The sequence below is a fragment of the Muscardinus avellanarius genome, assembly GCF_963383645.1.
Source record: "Muscardinus avellanarius genome assembly, chromosome: 2".
Taxonomy (NCBI): domain Eukaryota; kingdom Metazoa; phylum Chordata; class Mammalia; order Rodentia; family Gliridae; genus Muscardinus; species Muscardinus avellanarius.
In genome coordinates, this window is record NC_137787.1 from 41,094,855 (window position 1) to 41,111,066 (window position 16,212).

At 41.8% G+C, this 16,212-nt stretch overlaps 1 protein-coding gene across 1 annotated transcript in view; it reads left to right on the plus strand.

The window, feature by feature from the left end:
- The window catches only part of ANKRD44 (ankyrin repeat domain 44), a gene marked incomplete at both ends in the record, with an annotated part of 322,519 nt that overhangs the window by 92,798 nt on the left and 213,509 nt on the right, over positions 1 to 16,212 (plus strand). Inside the window, one exon of the mRNA XM_080689357.1 lies at positions 14,715 to 14,798. Within this exon, the coding sequence (XP_080545483.1) occupies positions 14,715 to 14,798 (84 nt within the window). The remainder of the gene's footprint in view (positions 1 to 14,714; positions 14,799 to 16,212) is intronic.

Here is a 16,212-nt window from a genome sequence, read left to right on the forward strand (position 1 = left end):
GCTTTGACATTGATTTTTAATTTTTTTTCTGCTATCATAAATAGCCAGAACGAGACAGGAGGATCGCAGGTTTGAGGCTGGTGTACCATAACCTATTCAAACCCTATTTCACAATAAAAAGTAGAAAGGGCTGGGGGTATAGTTCAGAGATAGAATGCTCCAGGTTCAATCCCCAGTACCACTAAATAAATAAATGACTGTGGCATGAAAATTGTCTGAATATCTCATTACTTTTGTAGGGCAGCTTTTCCAAAGTGGCACTGCAGAGCCGTGAGACCTTTCTGAGGTGTTGCTAGCAAGGATCGGGTCAGCTCTGCATGTGTTCAGCATACATGAGACTCCCAGGGAAACAGTCTCAAGTGCCGGTGCTAGGTTTTCACCCCCGACTTCTATATCAGGCTCATTGGGGTGGGGTCCATTTCCTAGGATATGCAGTCCATCCAAGAGCTATTAGCCAGATTTCTTCTGCCCCTATTTATATCTTAAGGGAAAAAAAGGAGAGGCCCTTTAGAATAGTCCCCAGTGGACCCACTTGGAGCTACTGTTCTGAGCAGCTCTGAGCAGGTTGGTCCTATGCTTTTCCCTGCTGCGGGATACATGCGTGGTGTTTTGTTCTGGCGGTGTGAGCTCACGATGACCTCAGACCCCTTGGGGTTTTCCCTCATAAAATCCAGTCTTTGCTTTTCTTGTTCTCAGGGAGTTGATTGTTTTGAGCCCATCTTTTCTGGTGAGGAAACAGACATTTGTTTGCGGTGTGTGATGTGCCCTTGGTTGTACAGCCTCGTGATCGAGGTTAGACCAGAGCTAGTTCTCCTGGCTCTTCAGATAATTTCTTTTCACTTCCTTTAATGGCCTTGTTTCAATACTCTTGGTTGGTCATGATTCAAGAGGCAAAATAGAGTCGTGCAATGCCAAATGTACTCAGAGTGCAAAAGAGAGAGCAAGCCTGGACACGTCCAGGCAGGCCGTTTCTGACACTGGAGACCTGGGTTTTACTGCCTTCAGCCAAACCCACTTCTGTGCCCGGGTGCAGAAAGGGCAGCCAAAAGTCCCTCTTAGCCAGAACAATGGGACGTTGATCTCCAAAGAACGGAGACCATATTGTATATTTGAAACCACTGGAATATTGCACGTTGGGTAACAGTTTCTGAGTTCTGATATCGGGTGTGCAGTACAGATCTCAAATCTAGATTCCATGTATAAAGGTGCCAGAGGGGTCTTCACAGCACACAGAGCCAACGTCTGGGGGAGTGCTGGTGAGGCGAGGGGTGCAGAGTCACCAAGAGAGAGACAACCTGAGTCTTGGGCACTGGGGCCACATGAGGCCGGGGACCTCCCTTTCTCTGATACTGTGTCTCAGACCTGTCATCTGTGTGACTGGGCTGGTGCAACAGAGGTCAAGGGCACCTTTGACTTTATTTAAACTCAATATCTTAGTTTCCTTATTAAAAACTCTTGTTTTCTACAATATGACTGTCAAAATTATATCTTCTAGCTGGGCATGGTGGTGCATGCTTGTAATCCCAGCACTTGGGAGGTGGAGACAGGAGGATCACACAGGTTAGAAGCCAGCCGTGCTGGCTTAAGAGACCCTGTTTCCAAATTTAAAAAAAAAAAAAAGGTCTGGGAGTGTAGCCCGGAGGTAGAAGGGCTCCCAGGAACCCCAGTACCACCAAAATCAATCAATCAATCAATCAATCAATCAATCAATCAATCAATCAATCTTCTAGCTGGGTGAGGTACTGCATGCTTATAATCCCAGCATTTTGGAGGCTGAAATAGAAGGACTGTAGTTTGAGGCCAGCCTCAGCTACTTAGTGAAGTCCTTTGCAACTCAGTGAGACCCTGTTTCAAAATAAAGAATAAGGCCAGGCATAGTGGTGCATGCTTGTAATCCCAGTGCTTGGGAGGCGGAAAACAGGAGGATCAGACAGATTTGAAGCCAACCTCAGCTACTTAGTGAGGCTCTCAGCAACTCAGTGAGACCCTGTTTCCAAATAAAGTATAAAATAGGTCTGGGAGTATAGCCCAGAGGTAGAAAAGGCCCTGGGTTCCACCCTCAGTACCACACACACAAAAATAAATAAATAAAGAATAAAAAATAGGGCTGGGGTTGTAGCTTAGAGGTAGAATCCCCCTGGGTTCCATCCTGAGTACCACCAAAAAAAAAAAAAATATATATATATACATATATGTATATATATATATACACATATATACACATACACACACACACACACACACATATATATACATATATATATATATATATATATATATATATATATATATATATATATATAGTCTTCTAACTTTCAAGTTAGCATCCTGGGAGTGAATTGTGTTTTTCCTATTATTTAAAAAACATGTGGAAAGCTAATTTTAGCCTGGGGGTAGTGAAAAGAGAGAACCGGCGTCTCCCCCGAGGTGCCCTCTGTCTGAGTTAGAAAGCACGTTCATTCACTCAGGCCTGTTTCATTTGCAGACCTTTCTCATAGGGATGTGTATATTCAGCCTCAAAGCATAATATATACTTGCTACATACACTGAGCCCTCAAATTATATTTACCCAGAATATGATCAAGTTTAAAGCATGTTATTAAGTGTGTTTTGTATTTAGGTGAAGTTAGAGTTGCTGCAAACACATTATTGCAAGAGAGAGTGAAAGAACCGACACCACTGCAACTGTCAGGGTCAGTGTCTTAAGAAGATTTTTTGTTTCTCAAAAGGACTCGGCTTTGGGGTACAGCAGAATCACTGAAGCTTCAATGTTGCTTGCTTCCATTTCTTCATGCTGTTTTCCAGATGGACAGGAAGAGCTTCAATGGCTACTGTTGCTTGGAGAGCACCACAGGGTGGTGTGTGGGCATGTGTGGGGGTGGAGTGGCCACGGGAAGGATAGAAGAGATTTGGGGGTGCTTTTCAGCTTGTGCTGGTTGGAAGCAGCGAATTTTTAATTAATTAATTTATCACTACTGGGGATTGAACCCAGAGGTGTTCTTCCTCTGAGCTATGCTCTAATTTGCCCCCCCCCTCTTTTTTTAAGTGGGGTCTTGCTAAGTAGCTGAGGTTGGCCTGGAACCCGAGGTCCTCCTGTCTCAGCCTCCCTAGTACTGGGATTACAAGCATGTGCCCAATGCCCGGCTGGAAGTAGTGCATTTTAAGTCATGGTTAGTGTGACATTTGTGGCAGCTAATCCTAGGCTTCTTCTTTTTTTGTCTGTAAGACCTGGTAGGGTGAGAAGCATGTGAGAGAATAGTGTTTGGAAAGGCAGTGACTTGGAGAAGGGACTGCTTATTATCACTTGCCTGAACATGCCAGACATCGTTGCTGTGTCTTGGCTCATTTGTCCCCAAATACAGCTTGCTTTCTTCATCCGTCCAAGCCATTCCCAGGCCGGGTTCCAGTCTCGCCTCCTCCCGGACTCCACTCTGGCTTCTTAGCCCTTCTTGCCTCCCCTTCTCGGGGTCAGAGAGGCTCCGGAGACATCGGGGCCCAGGGACTCCCCGAGCTCTCTCCATTCATTATTGTGCTGAAGGAAAACTTGGCAGTCGTTGGCATCAGGGCTGTAGGACTCGGGTCAGTACTGCCTTACACAGCATCATTGTTTGGCGTGGGTGAGGCTTGTTTCCCCGGCTGTATTTGGCATTCTCTGAAGAAGGGACTATGTCACATATTTCTTTTGTATATTGTATGAATATTGCATATTGTAGGTATTCAGAAGAATGCCTTCAGCTTTGGGAGCACTTTGCATGACATGTGGCCGGGAGAGGTACTGGTAGAGGTTCGTTTGTTGTGGCATAAACTAGAAACAACCTGAACACCTATCCCAAGGGGGATGATTGAATATCTTATGATCTATACATGTTGTGGAATATCATAGCTATAAAGAGAAATGAGCTAATCCTATAGCTAACCTGGTGGATATCTTTGATATGTTATTCTCGAAAATTCCAAGAGAGGGCAATGGTAAAATCCCACTTTAGCGAGGAATGTCATGAGAATCTCACATATCTGTGTCTGTATTTTTAGACATGAGAGGAACATGGGGAAAAGTGTTGAAGGATACACACTAGCCTATTAACACTGGCGATGGGAAAAGTTATTAAGGGTTTTCTTTACCCATCTTTGTATTGCTGCGACAGGAAAACTGCCAAGGTTAAAACCCAGCAAACACAGGACAAAGAGAAAATGCCCTTTTCCCATCATACTTCTTTCTGTTTTTGAAACTTTGCCTGATAAAAGAAGTTGAATTTTATCTTCTGACTAAATTTTAGAGTTAGGGACTAAAGATGAAGATATAAATATAGCATTAGGCAGGGTTAGGTGTTTTTTTTTTTTTTTCAATTCCTTCAGCTCATGACCTGGAGACAGATTTTTTCTTTCTCATGACCTGAAGATAAACTTTCTCCTAGACTGGGAAGGTGGCCCCAAACCCAAAGCATTCCCATGGTAGAGGTGGGGAGATGCAGCAGCTTGTACTGATGCAGGATGCTAATTGACTTCAGTGTCCCAGGGACTTCCGGTCTCAGAGCTGAACAGAACACAGTGCTTGCACAAGTGGAAAAGTAAAGAGAGACCAGGCTGCAGGACTTCCAGGGTGCCTCGCTCATGGTTGGTTGGGGCTGATTCAGAGAGCCCTGCATCCTGCCCAGGAAGTCAGAGAGAGGGGGGAGAGGGGAAAGAGGGAGGGGAGAGAGAGAGAGAGAGAGAGAGAGAGAGAGAGAGAGAGAGAGAGAGAGAGAGAGAATGAATGAGAATATGAGAATCTTCTGAATGTAGGCAGCCGTACTTACACTTAGCAGCAAGGGACAGCCCCTGCTGCTTGAAAGGTGGGTTCCACGCCTTTGCCTTTTAGATCTGCATGCTGGTCACCGGGAGAATGCTTCCTGCATAGTAAGGGACACCCGTCCCCAGGACTGCTAGTCTCCTAACTGCAGATACTCCTGTCTTTTCCCCTAGACCGTCACACAATCCGTTTCCAAAGTGAAAATTCTAAAGCACAACTCTGAAGTCCCTCCTATTCTCAGAAAACATCCACGGTTGCCTGATCCTATAGAAGAGAGTCCAAGTTTATTAGCTTGGCATTCAAGACTTGCTAGGCCACAATCCTTGTTTACTTCTCAGCCTACACCCTCTTTCTCATGGTCCAGATGAGCGCAATGGTTCCCTGTGCATGCTCCTACTCCCCAGCCTCGGCTCACACACTTCCCTTCCCATCTGCCCACCCTCCCCTCTGTCAGTCCTCTCCAACCTTCTGGGTCTGTTTCAAAGGCTGCATGGTTCAGGAGGCCAGACGCCATCTCTCTCTCTCCTTCGCATCTTGCTTGTGTGGTATTTGCCTTACACCCAGGCTGTGTCTACTTGTCCACCTCCTGCTACATCTCAGAAAGACTGACTATGACATCTCACTGTCAGTGAATTTCTTACTCTTAGTATATTTCTTATACTTAATAAATCTGTGTTGAATAGAGTAAAGCATGCTTATCTGAAATGTGTTGGATTAATTTTTAGAAGATGTATCTTTCATTTCTTGTTGGGTTGGTAGTGTGTAGATAAATAAAGGAAATATGAACTGGGTCATGGCTCTGCAAGGAAATGTGATATGGTCGTCATTTTTGGTAAGGTCTTTCATTTTAATATTATTGAATGCTTTTCAGTCTTGTAGGCTCCTCTCTCTTCCTCTGTCTTATCGCTTCCCTTTCACATCTGTCTCTGAGTGTCCTTGTTATAATCTGGGCTGGGGAAGTCAAAGATGCTTCCTGGAAGACTACAGGGAGGAGCAGCTCTAAGAGATTGACATGCTTGTCATTTTCCCAGTCTTGGGGACAGCAGGAGGCCCTTCTGCTCCCAGGCAGAGACAAGTCCACGTCCCCATCAGCTCACTGCCTCAGAGCTTTGAGTGGTGAACAACCAGGGCAAGACGGAGGACTCAGCTTTGCACATGTCCCTGGTCTCCTACCAGTGCAGACTTAGTAAGAGTTTCACTGCTCTTTTCACTGTGCACGCGTGCGCGCGCGCGCACACACACACACACACACACACACACACACACACACACAATTCAAAGGGAAAAAAACAACAGAAAGGAAGGAGAGAGTTTAAGGGAAAATTACTATCAGCATTGGAAAAGCTTGGTTGTGTAAATAAAAATGCCCTACTCTTTTTTTGGGGTGTGTGTGTGTGCTAGGAATGGAACCCAGGGGCATTCTACCTCTGAGCTATACCCTCACCCTATTTTTTTATTCTTAATTTGAAACAGGGTCTCACTGAGTTGTGAAAGGCCTCACTAAGTAGCTGAGGATGTCTGCGAACTGTGATCCTCCTGTCTCAGCCTCCCAAATGCTGGGATTACAAGGGTGTGTCACCACACGCAGCACTACTGGATTTTTGAAAGAATCCATGTTAGAAAAAAGAATTCAGAGAAACTCAATTTATTGTTTGCCTAAATTATGAACAACTGAGTCACAAATTATGTGACTCAGTTGGTTCATATATCTCATTTATTAGTTCTAGCCTTCTCAAATATAGGAAGAGATTGCCACTCTTCTAATGAATGCCTTTTGTTTTTACACATTGATCTTTTTTTTTTTGTGTGTGTGTGTGGATCTGGGGATGGAACCCAGGGGGCATTCGACCTCTGAGCTATACCCCCTGCCTTATTATTATTATTTTTTTTGGTGGTACTGGGGTTCCTGGAAGCCCTTCTACCTCCAGCTACACTCCCATGGGCTACACTCCCAGACCTATTGTTATACTTTTTTTTTATGTGGAAACAGGGTTTCTTAAGCCAGTGCAGTTGGCTTCAAACCTGTGCCATCCTTCTGTCTCCGCCTCCCAAGTGCGGGGATTACAAGCGTGTGCCACCACGCCCGGTCCTGCCCTATTTTTTTTTTTAATTCTTTATTTTGAAACAGGGTTTCACTAAGTTACGAGGGCCTCACTAAGTAGCTGAGGCTGTCCGTGAACCGTGATCCTCTGGTCTCAGCCTCCCGAATGCTGGGATTACAAGTGTGCGCCACCACGCCCAGCTACACATTGATCTTCTTTTTAAAGGACACGTGAATAGCTTTATTTATCTTCCAATTTCTGAGATTTTAAAATGTTATAATTACTTGGATATGAAAAATTATACTGTAGTAGTGGGTAATTTCATGCCATATTTTTAAAGGAATACTTTATTAATAGTTATCCTTTTTATGATAAGAGATTGCATATTAGATATTAATCAAAAGTCATCTTAAAACTGAAAGCTACTTTCCATTTATGAACACAGAAATTATACTGAATATACCTGCAATCCTATCATCATCTTCTGGTTATGTTTTTGGTTTTTTTCCCCTCATGAAGATCAGCAAAAGGACTTACATTGATAAACATTGTCTCATGTTTGAAACTACATGAATTGAACATGCTATCAGTTGTTAAAGAATGTAAACAAAATGAAGATGGAAAATAAAAACCTCTCTAGTAGTCTTCCCAAACAGGAAACTGTTGGCAAAGTATAGGGTTTCTTTTTGGGGAAGAGGCAGTGCTAGGACTTGAACCTAGAATCTCATGCATGCCAGGCAAGCACTCTACCACCAAGCCACATCTCCAGCTCAGAGGTACATGTTGTTCTTTTTGTTTCATCAAGGTTATGTTGATTTAAATACTGTATATGGACTAGCTTTTTGGATGCCCTGTGCTCTTGTTTACATTAGCTTTCTTTAATAGTTAACTCCTCGACACTATTTAACTTAGCTGAAGTTTAGATTTGATCTCAAGCCATTTGAAACTAAAGGGAATGGAAAAAAAAGATGTGAGGAGCTGGCAGCAGAGTACGGTAAAAATATGGCACTTGGCAGAGCGTGTCTGCCTTGTTTTGCTTTGCTTTTCTCTTTATGGATCTGGCCTATTTTTGAAATGTTATGATTTAAACTCAGGGATCTAGTGACGAGCCTGACAAAGCAGAGCTCACATCTGCAGAGGCTTTGGAGGGGGGCGGAATGGAAATGTTCCAGAACTAGAGGAAGTAACCTCGATTTCACCTGGAAACATTAGTGTCTTGGGGGCAGGAGATTTGGGCTATATATAAAGAGTGAAGGAAAGAGGCCAAGATCCTGAGCCAAATTTGCATCCAGGAATAGAGCAGGCATTAAAAAATTGAAAACTATCTGTTGTTTCCACTCTGTCCCTGCAAGTAGAACTTGCGAGCCTGTAGCAAAGGAAGATGAGGACGTCCCTTCCTGTGTGGAGGGCTTGGGAGGCGGCGCTGTCATCCAGCTGGGTTAGATTCTGACTGTAGTGTCTCTTCCTCCCGTGCACGGTGCACTCTGCTGCCAGATTACATGCGTGTGAAAACCCATTCCTTTCTCTTGTTCAAGACCCCAGTTCCAGTTTGTCCACAAGATCAAGTTAAAACTCCTTATACTGGCATGGTGTTGCCCCAAACTAAGCCTTAACCAGGTGACATTTTGAGGTTGCTCAATGTCACAACAGCCAAGGAAGGCTCATTTTGATTTTTTCTCCCCTTTCTGTAAAATCTTTCTTATCATGATGGACTGCTCTACCTTAGTGAGGAGTGGATTTTAATCCTAATCTGATGTGTGTTTGTGTGTGTGTGTGTGTGTGTGTGTGTGTGTGTGTGTGTGAGTATGGGGGGTACTGGGGATTGAATCCAGAGGCATTCTACCTCTGAGCTACTCCACCAAATCTATTTTATTATTTTAAAACAGGGTCTCACTAAGTTGCAAAGGGCCTCGCTAAATTGCTAAGGCTGGCCACAAACCTGATATCTTCCTGTCTTAACATGCTGAATACTGCTTTATGACTTATTTGCTCTGTAAGTTTTAAGGAAAAATTTCCAATATAACTTATTTATTCTTTTTCTGGGACAGATATAAATATATTTGTCTGCGAAGGCTTCTGAACTTGTTACCTCAAAGTCAATAGTAACCACCGTTTTCTTCCTTCGTTTCTTTTTTTGTATTGGGGATCGAACCTGGGAGCATCCTATCTTTGAGCCACATTTTCAGCCATATATTTTTTTTTATTTTGAAACCTAATCTTACTAAATTTGAGGGTCTGGCTCTGTTGCTGAGCCTGGCCTCAAGCATGAGATCCTTCTGTCTCAGCCTCCCAATTCCTGGGATTCCAGGCATGTGATACTGTGCTGGCTAGTAACTACTATCTCCATTGAATACACACTTGGCATCTGGCCTTGTACAGGTGACATTGCATATATTATGTAATTTCTTAAGCACATCTTTATAAAATGGCTACTGTAGGTCTATTATGTAGATGAGGAAACTATGACTAGGATTGAATCCCAGGCCAATCAGATATCACAGCATTGATCTCCCTATTCTGTTAAAGAGAGATCACAGGTCAGTAAAAATCAATTTTGCCTTTAGATTAGAATTGAACTCATACAATTGTTTCATCATTTCCTTTTGCCGAAGTTCCTGTAGGTAACTAGTAGCAAAGGTGAAGGGCCTGGGCTTCATTTGATCTTGGGTTATCTGTCCCCAGGCGAAGATGCTCCCGAGGAGCAGGGACCTCAGACAAGGAAGGAGCAATAAGGGACGGGAATGCCCCACACTGCATCTTGGTCCTTAAATAACCATTTAATAGTCAGTGCCTATGTTTTTATTTCAGAAAGGATTAGGTATTAATTAATTTTCTCTCGTTTCTGACTGTATGTACTTTATTTTTCATCATGTTGAAGTATAGAGTTAACAAATGGCTACTCAGAGAGAGGGTGGGTGTTAGCATCACTTGGAACTGATGCTTTTTCTGTTCTTGTTAATAATTGGGGATATTATAAACTTTTACTCTGCAGGTTAGCCTTTAAAAGTCTTTTTTTTTTTTTTGGTGCTGGGCATTGAACCTGGGGGTGTCCTATTTCTGAGCGACAACCTCGGCCATATTTTATTTTTTTAATTTCAAAATGGGTTCTCACTTAAGTTTTGAGGGCCTCACTAAACTGCTGAGACTGACCATAAGCCGGCGATCCTCCTATCTCAGATTCCTAGGTATTGGGATTGCAAGTGTAAACCAGCATGCCTGGTTTTAAGAGACATTTTATAACCTATTATGTGCATGTATATCACTTGTCATCATGATTTACATTACGATGTACTATGATGCACAAAAAATATTAAGAACAAAACAAAACAAAAAGACAAAAAAAAAAAAACAAAACCAAACCCTGTTGTTCTGCTTCTCTCCTTAGTTAAAAAATGCTTATAAAGACTCAATATAGTTTGTGTAGCTCTTATGGTACTTAAAGGAAACAGATTTCAACAGCTTTATGATCACCATTATTTTTCTGTGATGGACTGAACTTTTTTCCCCAAGTAAAGAGTGATGTGTATCCAGGAAGCTTTTAATGGCATCCTTGCAGCAGACCACACACCAGGACCCACATGAATAGAGCTAGAGAGTTTTGTCCATTAAATCTAGTGACTTGAACAAATTTTTATTATCCTTTTGCAAAAATGCAAGCACTGCCTCATACAAAAGCCAGTTGTTACCTAATGAAGTGTTTCAGCTGGTTCACATAAGCTGATGGCTTCTTATGACCGGATCATTGCAGCGTCAGCTAGTAGTTGCTAATGAAGCGCTCCCTGCCTGCTCTCGTGACAAACTGCGCTCAGGATGCTCAAGTGTCGACAGATGTGTGGGAATATCATTTCTTCCCCATTTCAGCTATTGATTGACTCCCAACATCCACTCCTGGATAGAATGCAAGATGTTTTCTTTTACATTTGGAGTTTTTAATTACCTAGGCTAATCAGAAAAAGCCAAGCAACATACCAGGAATTTGAGATGCAAAGCCAGAGCATTCATCTTCTAGCTGTTTCTGGGACTTATTACCATGGACAGTAGTTCTTGGTGCTCAGTGGCAGCCTCTGTCACTCTGCTTCTCTCTCTAGGACTATTTACTAGTAAAGAACATGCAGCTCTAACGAAGGGTAGGGAAGTACACTGTACAGTGGCTTTAGCAAAAATCAGATCAATGGTCTCATTAGGGTCCCCTTACTACCAGGGGCAGAGTTGGGATGACAGCCTCATTGTAGGATGGAGTGGGTAGTGGAAAATAGCTGAGCTCTCTCCATAAACATATAATGGGTTTTATTCTTAAACGGATGGCCTGTCTAATACAACTAGTAGTGTATATGTGTGTGTGTGTGTGTGTGTGTGTGTGTGTGTGTGTGTGGTACTGGGGGTGGAACCCAGTGGCTTTTCTACCTCCAGGCTATACTCCCAGACCTATTTTATACTTTATTTGGAAACAGGGTCTCACTAAGTAGATGAGGCTGACTTCAAACCTGTGCGATACTCCTGTCTCAGCCTCCCAAGCGCTGGGATTACATGTGTGCGCCACCATGCCCGGCTACTAATGGTGTATTTTTAATGGAATTGAGGAAATAGTTGGATTATGTTCTGCAAATGATGAAGCTGACACCGTATCACCTGGGATTTAATTAGCTTTGTTTTTATTTTCTAAAGCTCTGGACTCTCAGGGATCAATAGGAAAGTTGGGCTGTTTTTATTGTTTGCTTGGTTTTTGGCATGTATGTGGTGTATATATTTTCTTATTACCAAGAACTTTCTCAGGAGCTTGAGTTCTTTTCATGTTTCTAATAAAATGGATCCTTCAACTAATTTCCCTTATTTACAAACCTTGAATGTTTATCTTCCAGGTAACAAATTACCATCTTGCTCCCCCTAGTGGAGCTGTTCTCCTTCAGAGAACTATTCTACAGAGTTGGTGAATAATGTATCTCCAGTACATACTTGATTTAGTATCTTATTTTTGGAAATCAAGCATTTTCCCAGCTTTCTTTTTTTCAAAGAGCGAGAATGAAAATGAAAAATGCTGTGCTGAGTGGAATGGAGAGGGGTGTAGGTAGAAAACGTGGTTTTCTGCTGATAAGATTTCACTTCCTAGTGTTTGCGAGGTTAGCTACAAAATTTACAGTGGCTGTCAAATTCAAGGAGCTTCTCTGCTCTGTACTTCTATCTCTGGAAGATCAAGTGCTATCAGCCTGACAGACAGTCACCTCTAGAAGTAGCCATTCAACTTCCTGAGAAAGATGGGAGGGGGTTGGTAGCTGGTGATATTGAAAGACAAGGACAAAAGTCCCATCCCAGTAAGTCTCACTTGTGCCATTGGTAAATTAGGCCCAGGAAGTATCCTGCTGCCTTCTGAATCTAAAGAGATTATGCCAGTATTTGCCGTGCTTAGCAGTCATTTCCAGTTTATAGGTGTTAAGCATTCTAAAAAAAATTCTAGCAGTTGAAGCTGAAGTAACTGGCGCCTCTCTTAAGAGTCTTGCCACCATTGCTTTTCACAGTTTAGACTCCTATGATTTTGTGTTTATTGAACTTCATTACCTACAAAGCATCCTGTGTTGTATATGCTGGAGTTGAAATGTGTGAAACTTAAAAAGAAAATACATTAGTCTTTCCTTATCGGGAGAGGATACATTCCAAGACTGCTAGTGGATGCCTAAAACTTTATATAGACTATATTTTTCCTATACACACATACTTACTATAAAATTTAACTTATATATTAGGTATAGTAAGATATTAATAATGATAAAATAAAATAATTATAATAAATAAAATAAAATACTTTACTAGAGTTGCCAGAATTTCTCCTCTTGTGCTTTGGAGCCATTAATAATTAAAGAATACTTGGATACAAGTACTGTGATCCTGTGACAGTCAATCTGATAACTGAGGTAGCTACTAAGTGACTTGTGGGCAGGTAGCATATGCATTATGGATACACTGGACAAATGAAAGACTTGTTTCCCAGGTGGGATAGAGCAGGATGGCACAGGATTTCACATTGCTTTTCAGAATGTCTGCTGCATTCCTTACACTCATGAGTGACAGACTTTGCTCACCTTAAAGTGACTGACCAGTGGTGCGCCAATGACTGGGATGGGTTTGCACCTGAGAACCTCGTCTTCTCAAGGATCTCAACTGTTGATTGACCAATGTTGATTTAACACTAAAGTCCTGTCATCCTGTGGTTGTTGGGATTTGTTATTGTTTTTTTTTTTTAAAGTTCAAAAAGGCAGAAATGCACACATGAGCACTTGGCCATGACCAGAGCAGAGAATTATGAAACAGATAAACCAAATTTGGTTGGAGACTTGGTGAGCTGGTAGTCAGCAGGAATGAGGAAAGACCTCCTTGTCTCCAGGCAGAGCAGCCAGCTAAGACACCAGTAAAAAACTTGTCTTCTTTTCAAGATGTCTTTCCTGCTCTGTAGTTTGTTGGCAGAGACTACACTTATACTTTGGCATATAGAAAACTTGCAAGAGCATCTGAGGGGTGGAGGTACATCTCTCCATTTACGGGAAGCTTTCTTGATAGAGGAGAAACCTATAGACAAATTTCTGGCATGCTGAAATATTCATCTGGAGTTTGATGTGTTTTACATAGTATTTCCTCAAGGAATCTTACTGTACCCTACTGATATTGTTTAAATTGGTCCCTCAAAGGAACAAGAAACACCATCAAAACCTGCAAGCAAGGCAAAAGGCAAGTCAAAAAGGTTTACAGGGAAAATGTGAACTCAGATTCCCAAGTAGCCAGAACAGGGGAGGCCACATAAATGATACTAATGGTTTTGCCTGAGGCCATGTTTGCTGCTAAAAAGAAGGTGGTGAGTTGTTGAAAATCTACATTCATAGTTCCTTTTCTCCAGAATCAGAATCCCCAGAAAATAAGCATTTGGGATGATTCTTATCATGAGGTAAATCTGGGGGACTGTGTGATCTAATCACCTACCAGGACCAAAATATCTCCAATAGTTGTAAGTCAATGTGTGTGCATGCACGTTTCTCAGTGTGTGTAAAATTGCCAAGGATTTTGAAATTTTTTGGGGAAAATGGTCAAATATGCTATACTGGCATTGTGAAACATTTCTTAAAAAGAGCCTTTATTATTTGTGCTGAGTTGCATGGTTACAGAAGTTTTCTCCTAATATTATCTCATGTAATTATAATAACAATGGGCAATGATGATTTTGTGCACCCCCAGATTACACAAGGGAAATGGGCTCAGTGTGTGAATAGGATCCTTCACCATGTGGGGCAAACCCAGCATCAGTCTTCTGAGGCCACTTTCCCTCCTTGGACCACACACACCAGTCACCAGGTCGATGACTGTTTGCTTTTCTTTTTGTGGAATTGGGGATTGAACCCAGGAGCGTTCTATCTCTGTGCTACACCCCCAACCCTATATTTTTTTTGTTATTTTGAAACAGGCTGACTTCATGTAATCTTAATTGTCTACTTAAAGATCTTATCTCCAAGCACAGTCATATTTAGTGTTAGGGCTTTAACATATAAATTTAAGGGGATACAATGAAGTCTATAAACGGACACTAGACACACAAAACCACCACATTTTTGGTAGTTTCCCTGAAAGGGAACTTAAGGGCCTATGAAAGGCAGTTCCATTCACTGTAGCCCATCACCCCAGGTTAGTCTAACACAGCACTCAGGTTGTACTATAGTTCTTTATGTAAATAGCTTTTCTGCTAGACTTCTGGGGAGGGCATGTCTGAGCCATATTTGTTTTTGTCTGCAAAATGATAATTGTTGAATAAACTTATGGGGAACAAATTCTCTTTTTGCTGTCTGCCTCTGAATGCAATCCAATGTATTTGTTCCATCCTAATTTCTGTTCTCTTGTGTTTACAGCCGCCACTCGTCCAAGCAATCTTCAGTGGTGATCCGGAGGAGATACGAATGCTCATCCACAAAACAGAAGATGTGAACGCGCTGGTAAGAGATGCTGTGGTCTAGGGCTCTTAACCGTTTTTGTACTGTGGACCCTGTTAGTAAGTAGTGGGAGCTCTATACTACTTCTTAGAATACTGCCTTTTAAAAATGTTTTTGATAGTACTGGAGGTGGAACCCAGGGGCCTTCTACTTCCGAGCTACACTCCCAGACCTATTTTGTACTTTATTTGGAAACAGGGTCTCACTAAGTTGCTGAGAGCCTCACTAAGTAGCTGAGGTTGGCTTTGAACCTGTGCAATCCTCCTGTCTCAGCCTCCAGTGCTCTGGGATTACAAGCGTGTGCTAGCACACCTGTCCGAGAATACTGCTTTTTAAATTCATACAATAAAATTTGAGGATAAGGGAAATCAATTATACTAAAATATGTAATCAAAATATTGAAAAATTTTGATATAATAATATATATACTTCCTTATCAATACATTTAAACAAGTTACAGAAGATCTCATAATGACCATAATATGTAAAGATAATGAGAATAATCAACATTTTGAGCCACCTATCACAAATCTGAGGTGATAGGAACTTGCCTGCAGTGTCTACTAGTGACCATATTCAGATTACTACTGGTAACCTTGTGGTTTGATGTATGCATTCATAAGCAAAGGATATGCTAAATTTCAATGAGAAATTAGTGGTAGATGCATTTACTTTTCCAAGGTGATGAGTACATGCTCTCCATGCTATGAATGCTTTCTACTTTTTTAAATGATTGAAGAAATAAAAGACAAAAGAAGAATAATCTTTTGCAATATCTGGAAATGGTATGAAATTCAAATTTCAGTGTCCATAAATAAAGTTTTGTTGGAACATGCCATGCTTTTCGACTGCAGCAGCAGAGCTGAGCAGTTGTGACGGAGACTGGACATGACTTGCAAAACCAAAAATCATACTTTCTAGTCCTTTACAGAAAAAGTTAACTGGCTTCTGCCCTAGGGGTCTGTGAACCTGGGACAAATAGTTGAATTAGGCATCTGTACCTCCTAAAATTGTATAGATGTATGCACCTGTGTACCTTCTATATTTTTGTATGAAAAGGGTCAAGGTGTTTCATTAAATTCTTAAAAGGGTTGGTGATCCCCAAAAGATTAAGAACCACTGGATCTGGAAATTTTTTTAAATAAACAGATCAACCCTTAATAAAGAACGGGCAAAAGAATTAGTCAGTAATTTACCCTTTTAATAGTTTCCCAGAGCCAATGGAACAAGCAATTACTTGCCGTCTGTGCCACTAATTCTCTCAGCCTAAGTCCTCCATTGGGCTCCTCGCGTCCCTGGGGAGGAGCGCTCTCAAGTCCTAGTGTCAAGTGCATCTTTAGGGTAAGAGGAGCTTCACCATGGAAAGACAATGAGGTTGAAGGGTTTTCTTTCTCTGGCCGATGAATACTGTACTCCA